General features: G+C 44.7%; 1 protein-coding gene across 1 annotated transcript in view; it reads right to left on the bottom strand.

Annotated features, from left to right (window-relative positions):
• The window catches only part of LOC144164927 (uncharacterized), a 38,664-nt gene extending 25,200 nt beyond the window's left edge, over nt 1–13,464 (bottom strand). The window contains exons 1-4 of the mRNA XM_077695154.1: nt 13,305–13,464; nt 8,574–8,895; nt 6,639–6,769; nt 3,713–3,751 (exon numbers count right to left, since the gene is read on the bottom strand). Of these exons, the coding sequence (XP_077551280.1) occupies nt 3,713–3,751; nt 6,639–6,769; nt 8,574–8,895; nt 13,305–13,464 (652 nt within the window). The remainder of the gene's footprint in view (nt 1–3,712; nt 3,752–6,638; nt 6,770–8,573; nt 8,896–13,304) is intronic.
• Between the last annotated feature and the right edge of the window lie 4,694 nt (nt 13,465–18,158).

Raw genomic sequence — 18,158 nt, 5'->3', positions numbered from 1 at the left:
TGAGTGCTGCCTCAGCACACTGCTGCTGCGCCCAGATATATCCTTAGGGAGCATCGTAATCGGCAACCAATGTTTTAAAGCAAAGCTTAACTACTTTTGTCCAGCGATTTCGTAGAGGATTCGCACGGTGACCTTTTGACCCCCGGCAACACCCGTTCAGAGCCCATCACGTGATACGCCGGGCCCGCTGTCGGCGCTGCGCACAAGGCCCCGTTTTAAGCCGTTTTGCGACTTAGCGGCGGCGGCCGCTACGGGAACGGCCGCTCAGCTGGTCGGCAGCCGACCAAAGCCGCCGCCTTCCACGCATGTGCCGCTTGGTCGACTCGGGGTATGTGACTCCTTTTGGGCCGCGTTCGCCGTGAAACAGGAACGTCATGTTCGCAGAGGATGAAAGCGAGGCCGGGGCCTCCTTCTCAAGCGTCTTTTAGTCGTGGTCGGCAATACAGCTACATCAAAAATTGCGCGCACGTCCCCGCGAGGGAACCCTGTGTCGATGCGACGCATCGTGGGGTTCACTTGGTGTTTCCGTTGGATTGATTCTGAAATCGCGTGAAACGTGTCGGGAACGCGTATGATTATTATGTTTATGATTATTATTATGTTTTATTGGCCAATCTTGGTCAATCTCTCTAAGTGGTATGCTTTGCGCTTAGTTGTCGCAACGACCTTTACTCCATCATTGTTGCTGTAAGTGGGAGCTTCTTTGCTTTTATTGCAAGTGTTAATCATTGCCCCATCATGCGTTGTATCAGCAGCTTCTTGACGTACTTTGAATGAGTCAAGGATATAAGGCGCGTTCGTAGCATTTGATTCTGTCTCGGTTTTGTGGCGCAGTGGGAAGAGCACCATGTACCTCGCGTTCCGCCCACAGGGTCGTGGGATCGAAACCGGGTGCCGCTAACTATTATTTTTTTATAGTGTAGGGGGAGTGGTGTGGACAGACAACGCCGTTTGGAGATACAAGGCGAGTGAATGAGATGCAGTCGCATCTAAAATTAGGCAAGCGATACCAAGACTCAACCAGATTAAGCCAAGATTTTGCTTTGCATACACAAGGTTAGCTGAGCTAAGCCGCAGCAATTTTTTATTTTTTATTCATATAATAGTCACCCGACTACGTTGGCTAAACACTCAATGTCTTCAGAATGACTGGCTAGCGTAAGTGAATTTATTTGTTTAGCTCCAAAAAGCTCAGCTCCACAGAACAGAATGGTAGTGCCAGAGTACCTGCAGAATGTATCCAAATTACTTTCTCTAACGCGCGTCCTCATCTCCACAAACGTGATTTCTTGTCTCCTCTGGCCTTTGCTGCCAAGCAGGCATTTTGGCAATAAAAACCTACCAAGGTGCGCGAGTAAAAATAGAGTTTTGGGCCTCATTTGATCTCCTTTATTCTTTGTGGACAATTTGGTTTGGCGCAACTTCAGCGGAAGTTAAGGGTGCAGGAAATGCTATAACTTTTATTTCGGTGTCCATGTTTGTGCCTGTTTAGGTAGCTACTGATGTGACCCGTATGAGAATAACTAGAATTTATGCGTCTATAAATAACGCGTTTAGGAATTAAAATGTGTGTGTTTGTGTTGCCTAATGGGAGTGGTTACTAGGCCATGGTGTAAACAGGAAAAATGCTACAGGGATGATTAAAAAAAATTGAACCAAGGGTAAACCAAAAAAGACGCATCCCAGGCAGTACAATTACTTTTATTTCTTTATTTCTTATTACTTTATGCATGTGTAGGAAGCTATTGATTTAACCCGTATAGAAGTAACAGGTATTTAACCTAACACGTTTATAAAAAAATGTATTTTTGTAAAAGTAACAGGTATTTAACCTAACACGTTGGTAAACAATGCAATTAGTAACTAACGTTTGTGTGCTTGTGTTGCCTCATGTCAGTTGTTCCTGGCCCATGGTATAAGGTTGGAAAATTTAATAAGGATGATTAAAAAAAGTGATCCATTGGTGAGCCAAAAACCGCAGACGGGGCAGCTTATGTTAATACTGGCCACTTGGTTCAGTGTGCTCCGTGACTTGCATGGGCATCTAGTGCAGCCTTTGTCTAGCGCTGAATTCATGTTTCAAGTAAAAGAATGGAAATACTAAAGTAGCCTGCCTCTATGTAACGTTATTAACCTGATGCTAAATCCGTTGAGTTCAGCTGTCAGGACACCAGGTGTCGCCTTAATAGCCATGTTTTAGTAACTAACTAACCTAATAGCCATGTTTTAGTAACTAACTAACTTTAGTCGGTTGCTGACAACCGACGCCCCGATTCAAAGGGAAAGACACTAATCATCATCATCATCATTTAGGGGCAAAGCCTCCTAGGGAATTGTGCTGCCGGCGTCTTCTGTCGTCGTCGTAAGCATCGTCTCATGTAGTCCCGGTACTAACACACCGCAACACTCGTTCTGGCACTCTTCGTAACGCGTACGAAAAAAAACACCGGGACACTCGTTAACGCCTCGCCACAGAACGTAACGCGCACTAAAAAACACCGGGGCATTCGTTTACGCCTCGCTCAGGAACGCTTCGTAACGCGCACTAAATAACACCGGGAAGCTCGTTTACGCCTCGCGCTAGCACGCCTCGTGCTTTAGAGACACGACACGAGACTTTTACAGCAAAGCTTTATACCTGTGCCCCCGTCCCCAGTCGTTTCATCCCCGTTGGCAAAAACGCCGACGAGCCAAGAATGCGTATAGACTGCATGCCTCGCCGAGGTTTCATGGCCCGGGCTTTTTTTGTCCACAGAAAAAGAAGCTATAAAATGAAGTATTCTAGCACGACAGTCATTAGTTGGGTTTCATTTGTAGAAGCGGACAAATCCTTACATGTGTCGGCGTTTCTCCTTCCTGAAAATCATAGACGAACACATTCAATGGGCTTTCAGTTGAGACCTCGTCGCCTTTTTTCTTGCTCGTGTTCCCGCTATATTTGTGACGAATATGCAAGCTAAACAGATAATAAACTAATTTAAAACCCGCAAGCCGCACGGACAAAAATATGTTGTAAGCACTCCCTTCACACAATTAAAAAATGCACAAAATCCGGAGGGTGAAATACAAGTTCACTTTTAAAGAGCAAGATGCATTCGAACAGGACGTTTCCCTTACACTACCTTCGCTGAGAAATGCAGGCATCGAATTGGACGACACAATAAATTTGCGTTACAGCTGCACGAGAATGAGTGCACGCGCCGGGATACGCCTTGGTCTCCAGGCACTTCGTCCTCTGAGAGTACCGCCTGGAGGCGCACGCCACTACCTGCTTCGGCCGCTTCTAGTCACTTACATCCGGGCTATTAACCTTCAATACTCACAAATAATAATGGAAATTAAAAATACTCACTACACGATCGCACGAAGTTAGTTAGCAAACGATTGTGGGTCGTTGTAAAGCCGGTACGACACCTAAAAATGCGACACGCCCTTTTTTCTTCCGCCACCTGTTGGTGGTAAGAACATATGCCTATCGGCTAGCGAATAAATTTCATGTAAGTAAATTCGTGTGATACGCTGCCGAACCTTTCGACAAATTTATTTTTCTGGCATTTAGAGCAGACATTATTGGGCTGCAAAAATTTTTCTTTCATGTAGTTGAAGAAAGCAAAGGCGCGTTTGTCAATGAACTCGACAATAAAACAACGTCGAAGAAGAAACGGAGCCGGATTTTCTCCTCCAGCTCTCTTTCAGAGACACGTACACTCACCTTGTGGGTTGACTGTGCGGAGACTAACCACCAGCACACCTGGAAATGAACGGCAAGAAAGAAGATTGGGGCATGAGGATATTTCCTAGGGCAAACAAGCTGTTTACGAGATCATTGATTGCATGCTAATTCACCCCCTCTTAAAAGCAAGAAGAAAACAATTAGGTTTAACGTGACGCAGCGCAATCAAACTTTCTGCTGTGTTCTACGGTTGTGCTGCAACATTTAAGGCAAAAACGTTAAGTGCCACATTCCGCGAAAAACTGACGTTGTTTTTGTTGAAGTTGCAGTTGTTGTCCGGTAAAGAAAATGGCCGTCGCTGTTAAACGTAAGCACAAAATTTATTGGGACACTTAAGCTTACTTTCGTGGTTAAGGCGTAAGGAACGCGATACTTAGTAGCTCGTGTACCGCTACATCGCATCTGCATCTAATTCTTGGCTTTCGTATACCTTTTGGTTAGAAATACTGTAACAGACTGCGACACCGTGCAGGTCCCTTTTGTAGGTGTGCTTCACCTTAGGGGCTGGGGGTGTCCGCGTCTCGGGTCGTAGTCGCCTCATGCCATCGTATTCTCATGTAGACGCGCTAATAAAACACCGGGACACCCTTTTCCAGTGCCTTGCTCTAGAACGTAACGCGTACGAAAAGAACGCACCGGGACATTGCATTTGGGGAAGCGCGAAATAACACGAATGAGGACAGAGAAGAGAACAACATATACAAGACGAAGCGGTACCTCATCTCGTTTTCCAACGCCTCGCACTAGAACGTTTCATCTTCATGGGCAAAAATGCATAATAAAAAAACACACCGGGACACTCGTTTTACAACGCCTCCCGCTACTTCTTAGCATACTTCTCAGATTGCTGTGGCGTGTGACACGAAGAGAACTTACAGCGAGTCTGTCTCTCATTTTATTGCTTTAATCCAGTTCAACGCAAAAGAGGGCGCCACCGCCTGAGCAAGCTCCGGCGGTGGCGCTAATCAGAGCGCGCGCCCTGTTGCAAGAGAGAGACTTCCAATCTCTCAACTGGTAAACTGCATGCTTCTTCCCTCCACAAATTTCAAGTTTATTTATTTATTCCTAACACTGTTAGCCCTTGCGGGATGTTACAGGAGAGGTAGTGAAGATTGCCAGGGATTTTTTTGTTTTTGCTTTAGTTTCTTCGTGTTACGGGGAACATTGCGCCTGCAAACCGTATGCCACACGTCACAGCTTCCCTAAAATTAGGGTTTTGCGCGGCTGGTGTGCACCTATCCTCGCGTGCCGTCACGTTCAGGTGTCGCGCTACGTGCATTACTCTACATATTTTTTTTTGTTGTTTCCAATTCATAGTTTTCAATTTTGTGAAGCGGACACATTGCCCATCAAAGCTCCCGATTCCTGGCCAATCCCCAAAGTGTGTATGTGCCACTAACGACGACAACTTGTGCTGTACGTTTGCAAAGTGCGGTGATAGGCCAGTTCGTAGAAAACAGGGATGTTAGTACGCAGAACCAGGTTCAAACCCACCACATCAAAAATGTTTCATTTTATTTATTTACTTTTAAAAGCGACGGCTCTTTTCTTGACCGGGTAACAACAATGGCGATTTTTCAGAGAATGAAGAACTTAAATATTTAGCGTTTAAACACATGCGATGAGGTTGGATTGAAACCCGCGTCCCATCAATTGCAGGCCACTGCCACTGCGCTCTCTCCTGACGTTGCCAGCAGTTGAACCAAACCAGTTGCCGCAGTTGTTCTTCTATTCGTAGCTCATACCCGCTTCGAAAAATATGAAGTAATCAATAGCTGCGAAGGGCACTGCGCCCGTATCATTAAATTCACAAAGATGTAAATAGTACACGTAAAAGTTGCAGAATATTGCTTTCCATGTAAAACAGGAACATACGCCACGGGAGTGGAACAGATGCACACCAGCCACACATAAACCAGGTTATAGAGAAGACGTGCTGTGTGTCATTCTTGCTATAATTCACGCAGCATCAGACGAAGCAACAAAAGCGAAGAAACAGCCGCAAACATGGTGTAGCAGAAAAGGGGTCTGTCTAAGAAGTTCCCGCAGAAGACATCGATACAAAAGCAATAAATAGGACATGAAGTTTTTAATGACTACCGCAAGGGTTTCGCCTTCAAACCACCTGAGCGGTCTTGAGTGCTCCAGGAGTTTTTTTTTTTTTTTTACTCCTTGCTTCCATCAAGTACCACACGTACACCTAGCTTCCAAAGGTAATTGCTAGAGGTACGTCGACGCTTCTCGGTAAAGTCTCCGCGCAAAAACAAAATGATTTTCTTCCTAATGTACGACCTGATCCCAATACCCTTCTTTTACAACTGGTTTGTACGCATGCTTCAACTAACCAAAATTTAGGCACTCTTTCATGCTCGGTAAAACTGCCGGCCGAAACATCCGTTATCGACGAATAAGCGAAACACATACCCACCACCTTGTTTCTTGTAAAATACCCACCAGCTTTTGAACGATTCTTTCTACCTACATAAAAATCAGCATTCTAAGTGAAACAATCGATTCCCGGGATTATAGAATTCCACTCGACAACGATCACGTTTGAGCCGTTTACAAAGTAATTAAGGAAGACTTGCGAAACGTACATTCGTGGGTTCATCTCGCACCATGACATTAATCCAGCCAGTGCCAAATGGAGAGGTCGAAGTGTTCCTAGACCAAATTACTGAGGACATTTTGTAATGCAAAAAGGTGGCAGGCTGCGTATTTACAATGTGATAATACTTTTTTTTGTCATTTTGCCTACATAATACCTATGATACTGTATACTATTCAAAAATAAAGCAAAATGAAGTCTCATTAGCGGAAGAGTTTTAGAACGGCGTCCAAAGCCATTTTATACGGTTCGCCGGCGACGCGTGGCAGTCGGTTCAACGCCGCCACGCGTGCTCACCCCTCTGCTTGAAGAGATGCCGCGTGGAGGCCGCCAGTGCCGCAAGGACGACGAGGGTGAGCAGGAAGCCGCACATGTAGATGACCGCTTCGGTGTTCGTGGGCATCGGCAGACTGTCACGCCGCTGCATCCTGGGTGTGCGTGAAGACGTGTACGCATGATTTCACACCAGCTGCAGCCCAAACCATCGCTTTAGTAACGTGCTTATGCAGCACCAGAAGCACCCGTACTTTCCCGGGAGTCGCCCACCCGGGCCTCGTCAATTACTGCTACTATGTATACCTGTAAAAATAAGTGCCCGATTGTTTGCCGACCGACCGACCGACCGAACGACCGACTGACTAACTTAAGGAATAAATCATCGACGTCCAACTGCTATAACTAGAGACTTCATACTTCGGAGTACATGTCCATCACCATGTGGGTGCTCCCCAAAGCGCTATTTCGGGAAGGCACACCCCTAAAATTGGAAGGCAAGGTTAATTTTTATTTATTTATTTATTTATTTATTTATTTATTTATTTATTTATTTATTTATTTATTTAGTTATTTATTTATTTATTTATTTATTTATTTATTTATTTATTTATTTATTTATTTAGTTATTTATTTATTTATTTATTTATTTATTTATTTATTTATTTATTTATTTATTTATTTGTTTATTTATGTAGAGATTACCTCGCATTGCCCGAAGTTACTACTACAGACGGGTTACGGTATTAACATACAATATCTTCATTTTTCCTGCACATTTGCGCTTGAGACATTTTTCGATTCTTTAATGGTTCAAACAAAAAAAAAGATTTTGTGAATATGTCCATCCTGATACGCAATAGCCTTATTCTGAAAACATGGTAGTTCTATATGAAGTGTAATGGCGTTCATTAAGGTATATTGTGTTGATTCTTGTTTTATTATTAGATATCTGAAAGGATATCTTTACTGCAATTTTCGTCGACGCGAGGAAAGCAGTTCCCACCCAAGTTCGTATTCAATTTGATTGCACCTATCCCGCCTGTTAAGCTGTCCCAGGACGAACTTAGCCGGCCCGTTTTGAATTTTCTGTAGTTCATCAATCGGTGTGACCTGCGAACGATCCACACGGTACCGGCATAATCCAGTGCAGGTCGAAGACATGTCCAGTATGCCTTTCAGTCGCCCGTCTTATTGCACTTGGCGTGTTCAAGTACATGGTGTCAAATAGGCCGTCGACTTGATCCCGTCAAGTAGAGTATGGTTTGCTCTAAAGATCCTAAGCTGCGTTGCGTAAAATTTAGCGCCCTTCCAGCTCTCTCCACCAGGCCGCTTACACGTGCATTCCATGAGCAATCGGATGAAAACACTACACCTAGATATTTATAACTGGAGGCTTCTTTTAGACGTTCATTGTTTAAAAGGTGCTCACTCTCCATCGGCTTCCCGTTCCTTGTAAATAAACGTGAATACACTTCTTTTATCTAAATTTATTTTCCGCAGGGTGCATAAATCCTGAACAGGTTCCAAGTCAGTGTTGAGTTGAGTAACGTAACTCTCACTAATTATTTGTTTGTACAGAACGCAATTGTCGGCAAATAGTCGCAAAAGTCTAAATTCATGACTATCACGCCCACCCACTCACATAACCAGGAGTTTTTCAGCCCGTAAGGAGTTTCTGAAAAGTATGTTATTCTGTTTCCACTAACAAGCACTAAGGGTGCGAATGTGCGTTTCATAGCAAATTGGGTGTTTTCAGAGATTTTAAAGGTTTTTTTACACGATACCTTTCTTACCCTTACTCTACTAGTCTAACTCAAGCGCCTCAGCTTTTCTGTTCCTCTCCATGGCTCCAAAAAATACTGGATCGATTTTTAATTCCTGTTGACTGGTACCGCATTTCGTCAGAAAAGCTTAATTGGCAATAGTGACGCTTAAAAGCGGCGAACAGATGTGTACCTGGGTTCCGGCTGGCTGGGTTTTTTGTGGCCTTTGCGTCGTTTCTTGCATCTGCGACATTTCTGGCCCTTGTGCTTCTTGTGGCCTTTCCGATGTTCGGGAGAGCAGTCGATGATCACATGCTTCTCTCGCCCATCGCCCACAATCTCCGGTGACTCCAAATTCTCGGGTTGGCCTTCGGATGCGCCAGAGCTGTGTGTTCCGGACGAGGAAGTGCGGCTTGACAAAGGAGAGTTGGGGACTGACACTTCAGGGTCGTGGAGGTCCGAGGAAGATGTGGGCGTCGGGCTAGACACAGGTGAGTCGAAGTCCGCAGGACTTACTGGGCACGAAGCCGTGGTCACGGGTGAAATCTCCAAGGCGACAGCGTCAGGACTGGGCGTTAAATCATCTGTAACTAAAAGAATCATTTTGTTGTGATCTTTCAAGCTTTCTGTATGTTGCCTGTCACAAGAGGGAATTGGAATATGAGTGTTAAAGTTTCAAAAATCAGGTCATTATAATGCCTTCAAGGGGGTTGGAATTGTCTTGGCATTTTAAAGTCGGCTCCACCTTGTAGGTATGTACTCGCAGTGAACTTGGATACGGCCATTGCCTTTTTGTGTGGTTTTAAAGGGAAGCAAGGTGTGCCGTTACGGAGGGGTGCACAATTTTTTTTTATTGCGTGCCGCCTTAAAGCGACCTTGCAACATTTTTTTCAACTGTTTTTGAAATCTTAAATGCTTGCAGAACGTAGTCACCCATCACACCCAGTATTTAAATTAGGGGGTCGCAAAGTACCTTAGACAAAAATTACTGGCCTACGCCCATCAGATAACTTGTAAACTCGGTCAAAAGATTTTTCTCTCTTTCGCGCACTTTACGTTCTTCGACAGCTCGAATTAAGTCACTAAGGCCATGTACCAGGTGTTGGCGGATTTTCCTTTAGTTGCAGCACTGAACCCTTTCCGATATCAAATTTAAAAAACACAAAAAATACAGCACAAATGGAAGGCGTATCTGGGGCGACCAGCAAATCACGCGTTGCCGCTCCGTGCTGGCGATAACTTTAGCTTTCGTAGTGGTTCCAGACGCGAAGAAACAAGTGAAAGCGCTTATATAAAGTGCTGCAGGGTCCCTTTAACTTTCCTTCCATGCGCCCCTCCGCAGCCTTCGGCCTGGAATGTTCTTGTATTATTTTCTGATACCAGGCGCGCGTACTCTTTCCACAATCCCTCTCTCAACACGCGTCCCCTTGAATAAAAATGAGCGATGAGCGTTTTATTGGTGTGTTCCGTAAGTAATTAACGTTTCGCCTAAAAAATTATGAGCGATCCGGCACCGCGAAGGTGGACGACCTGCGAAGTCGAGGTGACACAAAAGTTTCAACGAACGTGCGCACTTCTTTATAGCCTTGATCGAAGGTTATTGTGAAAATATACACGCGCACACGTGCGGTTTCTTGTTTTCTTTCGGTTTTACTGTCTTTCGTGAGGACAAATACAAAACCTGTATGAGCCGGATAAACTCCACACGCCTAACGTTTTAACGGCCCAATCAGCCGCAGGAAAGTTCACACGCCCCTGCATACTGGCCAACAAGAGAGTGCAAAAGGTCTCTAAATAGAATCGGCATTGCTTATAATTTCCATAAAGAGGGCGGTGTGGCCGTAGCGCGGCCGACGCAGTTCACACAGCAGCGAATCTTTCAGAAACCGTTGGAGTTAACCCAACTGCGGTTCCATGAAAAAGTCAGTAAGAACGCAAACAAAAATTACGAAAATAAAAAAATTACGAACCTCTAGTCAAACTGTCTCACTTTAAAAGCAATCAAAGCACTAATGGAAAGAAGGCAGGCCGAGGGTCTTATAGAGGGCCCTCACAACAATAGACGATCTCAGTGCATATCGAATTTAAAATGAAGGCCACCAGCTGAGAAAACATTTATTTCTGCGAGACGGCATCTGCCGTCTCCGGGGTTACATCATCATACTCAACATCACCACTTCCACTGAAGAAATGTTTAATTTTAACTCTACGTTTTATCCCTCTCAGTGCATTTACTTTAGCATTCTCCAGGTCTTTCCAAATTAAGACAACGTTATGCTCCAATCTTGAGTAGTTCAGCTATTTTCTATTGACTGGTATTCTTGAATCCCTCAATCAAGCTGCGTTAACACCTTTGCAATACGTTTCACAAATAATTGTAGCGAAATGGTATCCTCTTCTCTGACGTCAATCCTGACTGCGAGCATTTTACTAATAATATACAGGTTATCCTGCCCGCGGATCTATGGGGTCTGTCCAGCAAGAGCACTATATAGGTCTCCCGAATCCGAGAGCGCTATATACTTCCGCTAACTCCCGGTCCTCGCAAGTCTTACAACACTTCGGTTATATCTACTGTACCATGTTTTTTTTGTGCTTTGTAACTTCCGATGTACACAGGGTTATTACTCTCTGCGAATTTTTCCATTATGAGTTTGATGGCATGAACATTGCCTGTTGTAGAGCAGTATTCTCTAAATCTAGTGTATTCTAACAATGTTCAAAATCGGGGGAGGTAGGGGGAGTTAAAGGCGATTAACTTGGATAGAACAAGAAATATGCCGATAGCTGAGTAATTTTAATCTTTGATATCATCATTTCTGAATTACAATGAGGCTGGAATTGTCCAGATTGTAATGTTCTCGGGCACTGTGGGAAACATTTTCCAGCATTCCAGTACGCCATTACAAGTATTTTTTTTAGTAGATTAGCGGTTATTACATTTTCACCGCCACTTTTACTTGCCTTCACTGCTGCGAGCGCGGTTTCCCTCTTTCCCTACTGCTGAAACCTCAAGATCCAGGCTTTGTCGTTCAAATCTGTTTCCCGGCCTGCTGCTGCTGTAGTAAGTCCGCGTTAGCATGCCCGCTGTAAGCATTATTCTTATTAAAGACAATAGTCTTTCTTGGGCTACTTAAACCCAGTAATTTTGGTCTGTCTGTATGTCTGTCTGTCCGTCTGTCTGTCTGTGACTCGATTCAGCCACCCGGCCAAAGCAAAACAATGCCTGCGCAATCGTCTTATATAGTCAAAGCTAAATGTGCCCGTCTAAGTCCGGTGTAATGTTCATACTTGTCAATATTGTTGAAGAACAACAAGCCATTACGCATATATAAGACAACAAATTAATACAGAAGTTATATTTGCAGCGTTCCTTTATAAAAAATCGTACATGTTTGATTTTGGCGACATTAAATACTTCATCAACGGAAGAAAAAAATATCACTCCGCCGTCGCCTGCTGTTGCTCGCGCCATATTGCTTCTGGTGGCATTTGAAGAAATCAAGTGGCAAGAGTTACGAATGGTTTCGCTAGATAGGTCCCACGTTCTGCTGGGAACGCACGTGGACTAGGGAAACGCGGTTCTATAAACGTTGAAGTAGGGTGCCTCGATTCACACGCGTCTTCGCCGTACGGCAGCGTTGGCATCGAGACACCCGGTTTGGAGCAGTGGAACGCGGGAAATTTAAAATGATTTAAGCAAACCTTTGGCGTCTTTACCTTGGGAGGAGCGCGACGCAAGAGGAACAACATGAGAGGTGAGCGGGAAAGCGAAGGGGGGCATTTACTTGGCAAAAGTCGATAAAGACTATCGTCTTCTGACGACATTTGCAACGAAAGGAGCAGATACGCGGCCAATTTTTTCGATACTATGTCTCTAGACATCGTTTTTTTTTTCGTCGACCTTACACTGCCGCCCCGTGTAATTTCTTTAGTTGTTTGTATTTTTACGGGTGGATATTCTTGATTATGTTTGCCCTTTTTCATAATTCTGCCAAATAGATTTGCTGCTTCCTTCCTGTATATTCTGTCAATTAGATTTGCTGCTTCCTTGCTGCTTCCTTCCTGTGTACTGCGTTCTTTACCAGGTCCTCATCCTCCTGCTTCTGTAACTGACTCGGCGGTTACTATGGTTAGGCTGTCTATCGAACTGCCTACTTTTTCTTACTCTTCTGTTGACAACCCAAGTTCTCTAGAATTGTTATTCGAACATCTGTGCGGTGTTTATTGTCTGTAATTATGGCGACCTTTCACGCTTTTTAATCTAACACCTAGCCTAGTTCTGCTCCTTCCCATCCTGTGATCACAGTTCTTGGCGTTGCCTAAAGCTTCAACACCATGCAGAATGCACACATTGGCGCTGAAAAATAAGCCAAATTTACTATTAGTTTCACCACGAGCTTTTCTATGTCACTGCCTTCGCTTGTATGAGGAAGAACGTATTCTTTCTCCGAGCCCTACGTCCCTTCAGCTATTCAGGATACCTAATCTATAGTTTTCCACTGTCCGTTCGCCTACCTACCTCCCGACTACATGGCCAAATACTCCCATTGCTATATTCTACAGAATTCTAGCCTCAGTGATTGCCAATACTGTATCCTGTCGAAAGCCTTTAGTACTCTGATCTCCAAAGCTATACATTGGCGCAAAGATTTGAACTACCTTAAACTTGTACATGCAATTTATGACCTTAACAGCTTTATCTCTTCTCCTAACCTCGCCTAACCTGTGATATTCCATTCAACTCATGAGGACTGAATAGGAGCACAGGTAAGCCCCCCTCACTGAATTCCCTCAGCGTGTTTAACCTTGCCATATTTAGCCTTCTTTCACGGGCCGTAGATACCAACACTTCCTTAACACCTTCCGTTGTATCTGTAACCTGACCACCGCCATGGTCATATGCTGTAGCGACTCCTCTTACCTACTGATGGTGTTGCATGGTCTGGAGAGTCGCCAGGGCTTTGGTCAATTATCCTCATCGTGGTTCCTCCGGTGTCGTCGTTTTTCTGCAGCACCGCCAGCATGGGGTCCTGGTCGGTCTGGAAGGGACCTTCACTGGAGACGCGTTGCGCCTCGACCATTACGGCATCCGTCACCGCTTCCAGCAACTGTCCCGCCTCTGGAAGGTTAGACGTGTTGGCGCTATTTGGTCATCGGCGCCCTTGCGTCGTTAAAAGAAAAACGCTGGAATGCAAGGTTAGATGCCGGACGCACGATTTGGCCGGCTGGCCTTTTATACGCGTCCTCATTCGAACTTCTTATAACCGGAAACTCTGCAGTACAATCCCGTTAAAATCAACAAAATTGTTTTGAATTTCCCAGCGAGGACATCGACTCACATATTACGTTGTTTCCCGTATGACAACGAAAAGTGTATTATTCATACAATAGTGAGCCAGGTTGCACGTAAAGTAGAGGTCGACTGAGGAGGAAAGAGTGTGAGCGCTTGTACGATTAGAAAGGAAGAGCTCGGAAACCTCGTGAGAAAGGGGGGGGGGGGCGAAAATATTCAATGTCTTCAGGCTTTGCGAAGTGAGGTGACCAGCGAAGATGCGCGGAGTTCACGGAGTGCACAAAACAAAACACGTATTCTTGAAATTTCTAATTCACTATGTTTTAGAGCTAATTAGCTGAGTGATACACAGAAAGGCTAGTTTTATCCTATCGTACAAACATGGGGCTGTTCATTTATCACCCAGGTCGTATGCATCTTCCTGTGTAGCCTGTCTGTGTGCAGCCATTGTTTTAACACACCAGCCCAAACGCGGTCAGGTCACATCGAGTCGTGAGACGCCGAATTTGAAATCTCAGAACAGACCGGATGCCTCCGTGCGTCAGCACGTGCCCCTCGTCTCCCTCCTCCCACGTGCAGGCATAACGAAGCAACCAGTGATGTGCGTGCGCTTAGACGTGAAAGACGGCGTTCAAAAGGTCGATGCAGAAGCCCTTCAAGCTGGATGGGAAAACACCAAAATAAAGGTCGCACCGACAGCTCCCAAAGAATGAAGCACGGAACACTAGCTCTTGGGTAGGAAAAATCTTCGTGCTTCGCCGATTTATCCATGCAAGCTATATGTGGAAACCGACAGATACGCAGCTTTGCTGTAAAAGCTGATTGCTCACGAAACCAGTTCAACCACTGCAGACCACTGGCGTTTCCCACGGAGCAAGAATTTAGTTGGATATGAAGAGCGGGAAAATAATTTGCACAACTTAAAATAGGTTTTTGCAATTTGTTAATCCAAGTTACTGCCCTTAAATATAAAGGTGATACCTTCCATTGCTTGCGAAACAGTCAGAGCAAAGTGGTATATTTGACCCATTGGACAAATCAAGGATTCTCCTTTAACTGTAGGTGTGTGAAATTTCTTTGCGCTACACGTAATAGCTCCACAATTTTGAATTCTGAAAGAAGCGCGATCATCTTAAAAGGTTTTTCAGCTCTGAAGGGATATTGTTCTGAGTTGAGTTTGAACCTTATCTCAATAAAAACCACATAAATGTCGTTCCGGCTCCCCACCAATTTTAAAGTATTTCGCTGTAACGCATTTTAAACTTTAACGCACAAAACTTTACTATCCGTTCTTTAAAAGATCTGAAGAAAAGAGCGAAAGCTTTCTTATATCAAAAGTACGGCTAAATTGTGCCAGAACATTTGATAAAAATCTGTTCAACCTTCGCTGAAAGTGCGTCCAATCGATCGTGAAACCTTCTGAGATCGAAATCGAAAACGAAGGACGAACCCATGCGGCGATTTCTCGCGCGCAAAATAAACGCACTTGCGAACGATATAAGCGTACACGGGTACGTAGTTTATGAGATAAAGGTATACTGAGGTACTCCTTCATGATCGTTGCGTGTACTGTCTTATTTAAAACCGTTCCTTTTTCGTGATTATCAAGTAACCGTTCTCACACAATCAAATCCGGGTTCACGCACGCGCATCTTATCAGAGCTTCTCTGTCGACTAACCTGTCTATGGGATAATGTATTAGTTTGTTGACAGAACGCCATGAGTACCATTAAAAAAGATTTCGTTTTATAAAGATTCGTTGCCCACTCGCACCAAATGCTTTCTGTTCATCACATTGAGTTATCAAGGAGAACTTGCATGTGGAGGCAGAGCTACTTATGAATCGCCTTTCAAAAATTGACGAAGTGCGTGTGGTACCAGGTATACACATAAGCTTACCGCGCATGATTACGTCCATTAGTTTGTGTAGTTGCCATGTAGGTTAAATGTGGAAAATTGAGTCAATAATAAAAAAACTTGCCAAGCTAAAAAGCCCATAAAGAAAAATGACACAAAACTACGAAAACAGGCGCAACATCGAAATATTTCAACAACAGAAACAACGCTACTTGTATACGACATCTAGGTGGCTATACGTCAGAATAAAGAGAAACGATGAAGTGTAAAGGGTGCTAACAATCGCTCTTAAGCATATGTAAAACATTGCACATAGCAACAATACAACTGCCGAATCGTAAAGCAATCTATGAGGACAGTGACAGTAGCACGCAGCCATTAGAGGCGCATACCGAATTGCAAATGAATTGGGACGGCTGAGGTTCTGAACCCAGCAAAAATTTGACCACATTTTTCTGCGGTGGGGGATGCTGCGGCGCATCTGGGCGGTGCTTGTTACGGTTGCGCCGACCATTGCGGTAGCAGACCTGTTAGTCTCCATTCAAATCATCGGTGGTCATCGGATGTCATCGGAGCGGCGGCGGTGAAGCGACTGAGCGGAGCGGCGCAGTTATCGCGTTTATATGTACCGCGCCTTAACGGTGAGGGGAATGAGAGAGAGTAGCGCATGCGCATGTGTTAACCGAGCGCTAACGCGCGCTGACGCACAGCTGGCATGGTGAGGGGAGCGAGCGCTAACGCAAGATGGCGCTGCGGTGAGAGCGGCGTTACCGCGCAGCTGGCGTGGCGAGAATGGGGGAGAGGCATGCGGACTACGGATGGATGGAGGGACAAGGCGAGTCAAAGAGATGCGTCGTATCTAATACACGCTTTTTTCCATTTAGCGAACGCGTAATTGGCTTCGAACATCAACCGAATTTGGGTCGCTGATCTTATTTTTTTTCGTTGCTACAAGGAGGCGAAACGTTACAATGCGTTCGTCGAAAGCATTCGTCTAAAGCATTCGTCGAAAACTAGACGCCTCTTGACGCAAATTGCAATGGAAACCCACACATCATCTTAGCGCACTCTGAGGGGAAAAAGAACTGTTTCCCCATCATAAACGATTCTTGCCATTCTCGCGATCGTCCCGACTTGCATAAATTATTGTATGCGCCCAAAAAGCCTCTCAATGGTGCTCCTGCATTTTTTCAACTTGTACCCATTATTTGCAGCCCGTCAAACCTGGTGCCTCGTCACTGCTCCTTACGTACGACAGAGACACCATCTACCGAACATTCCTCACAGAGAATACAAATGTTTCTGCACGTTCCGGGCGATACCCGAATTAAGTGCGTTACATTTGAACTAATGAACCTCAATATAATCGCCCAGTCTCCGAGAGCCCGAGAGGCGCTGACCGAAGTGTCTCACAGTTACACTCACAGACCCCGAGTGCGCCAAGCGGTCTCATTGGCACTTCCCCTCAAGCAGTCAACCTTCGGGTAGTACTCACCCAGTAATTCCGGGGTCCCCGTTAGAACCTCACTTGCAGGTTCCATGTCAATGGGTGTCGTAGGCTGGCGAGATTAGCAAGCTCCAGAATGCGAGAGCGCGAGGGGCGTCCTCTTCTTCTTGTCCTTCTTCTTCGCAGCCTTGCCCACACCAAAAATTACGAAAAATGTCAACGGCTCAAGGCAAATATGAGAATGATGATAGGCATGATATGAAATACAATGAATACACGTAAACGTCCGTACCGCTCAGAAATTCAACTACTAACAATGCGTTTGTAATCATGGCTCTCTTACTGACAACATATTACTGCATTCAAAGAGGGCCCTGTATGATCAGCCAAGTTCACAGTTGCACATACAGACAGGCAGGTTTCCCATAGCCTGGATAAAAGGAAAATGTGTATGCAGACAGTGCACCAGAAAGCTTGCAACATACAATCCGTTGGCTGCAGTTAAGCGAATGCATTGCGTCTCTCCCAAGCGTCTGGAACCTTACATTACCAATTATATGTTTATGTTTATGTTTATGTTTATGTTTATGTTTATGTTTATGTTTATGTTTATGTTACAACCACGTAAAAAGAATTACGTATGGGTTGTTCTCCGATTCGATCCGAATTGCGCTCGGCCATAGGTGGTAAATGTTTTTTTAATTATAGCTAGGACATTTCGGTCTGACCAACACTTTTCTCGTGGAAACAAAAACAGAGAAAGAGTGCGTGCTATTGCGATTGGCGTTTTTAAAACTCTAAAAGGACATTGGGGTTACGTAAGAATTTTTGGCTACCCATATTAAGTGCACAGAAGATGACACAGGAGACGAAGTAGTCAAGACACGCGCTGACTGTCAAATGGTTCGTATTGGAAAACACCACCTCGCCCTACCGCTGAGCAGAGCGATGGAGGCAATGTGGATTAAGATAGATTAGGCTGAAATAACCTGATCTGAGATGCATTAGGGTGAACTATGGTTTATTATATTGTAAATTAAGGTAGATTAAGATGAATTAAGAACAGTTAAGCACTGTGTGTGCTATGTCGACGTGTCGAGGCATTTAAAGAATGTACTTAACCAATTAGCGCGCCAGGTTTTTGTCGTCATAACACGGAAGAACACTTCACTGTCCCG

This window comes from Haemaphysalis longicornis, unplaced genomic scaffold, assembly GCF_048455015.1.
Source record: "Haemaphysalis longicornis isolate Haplotype H1 unplaced genomic scaffold, Haemaphysalis longicornis Haplotype H1 scaffold_14, whole genome shotgun sequence".
Taxonomy (NCBI): Eukaryota; Metazoa; Arthropoda; class Arachnida; order Ixodida; family Ixodidae; genus Haemaphysalis; species Haemaphysalis longicornis.
The sequence above is the reverse complement of the archived record's forward strand: the minus strand, read 5'-3'. Positions and strand labels throughout refer to the sequence as shown.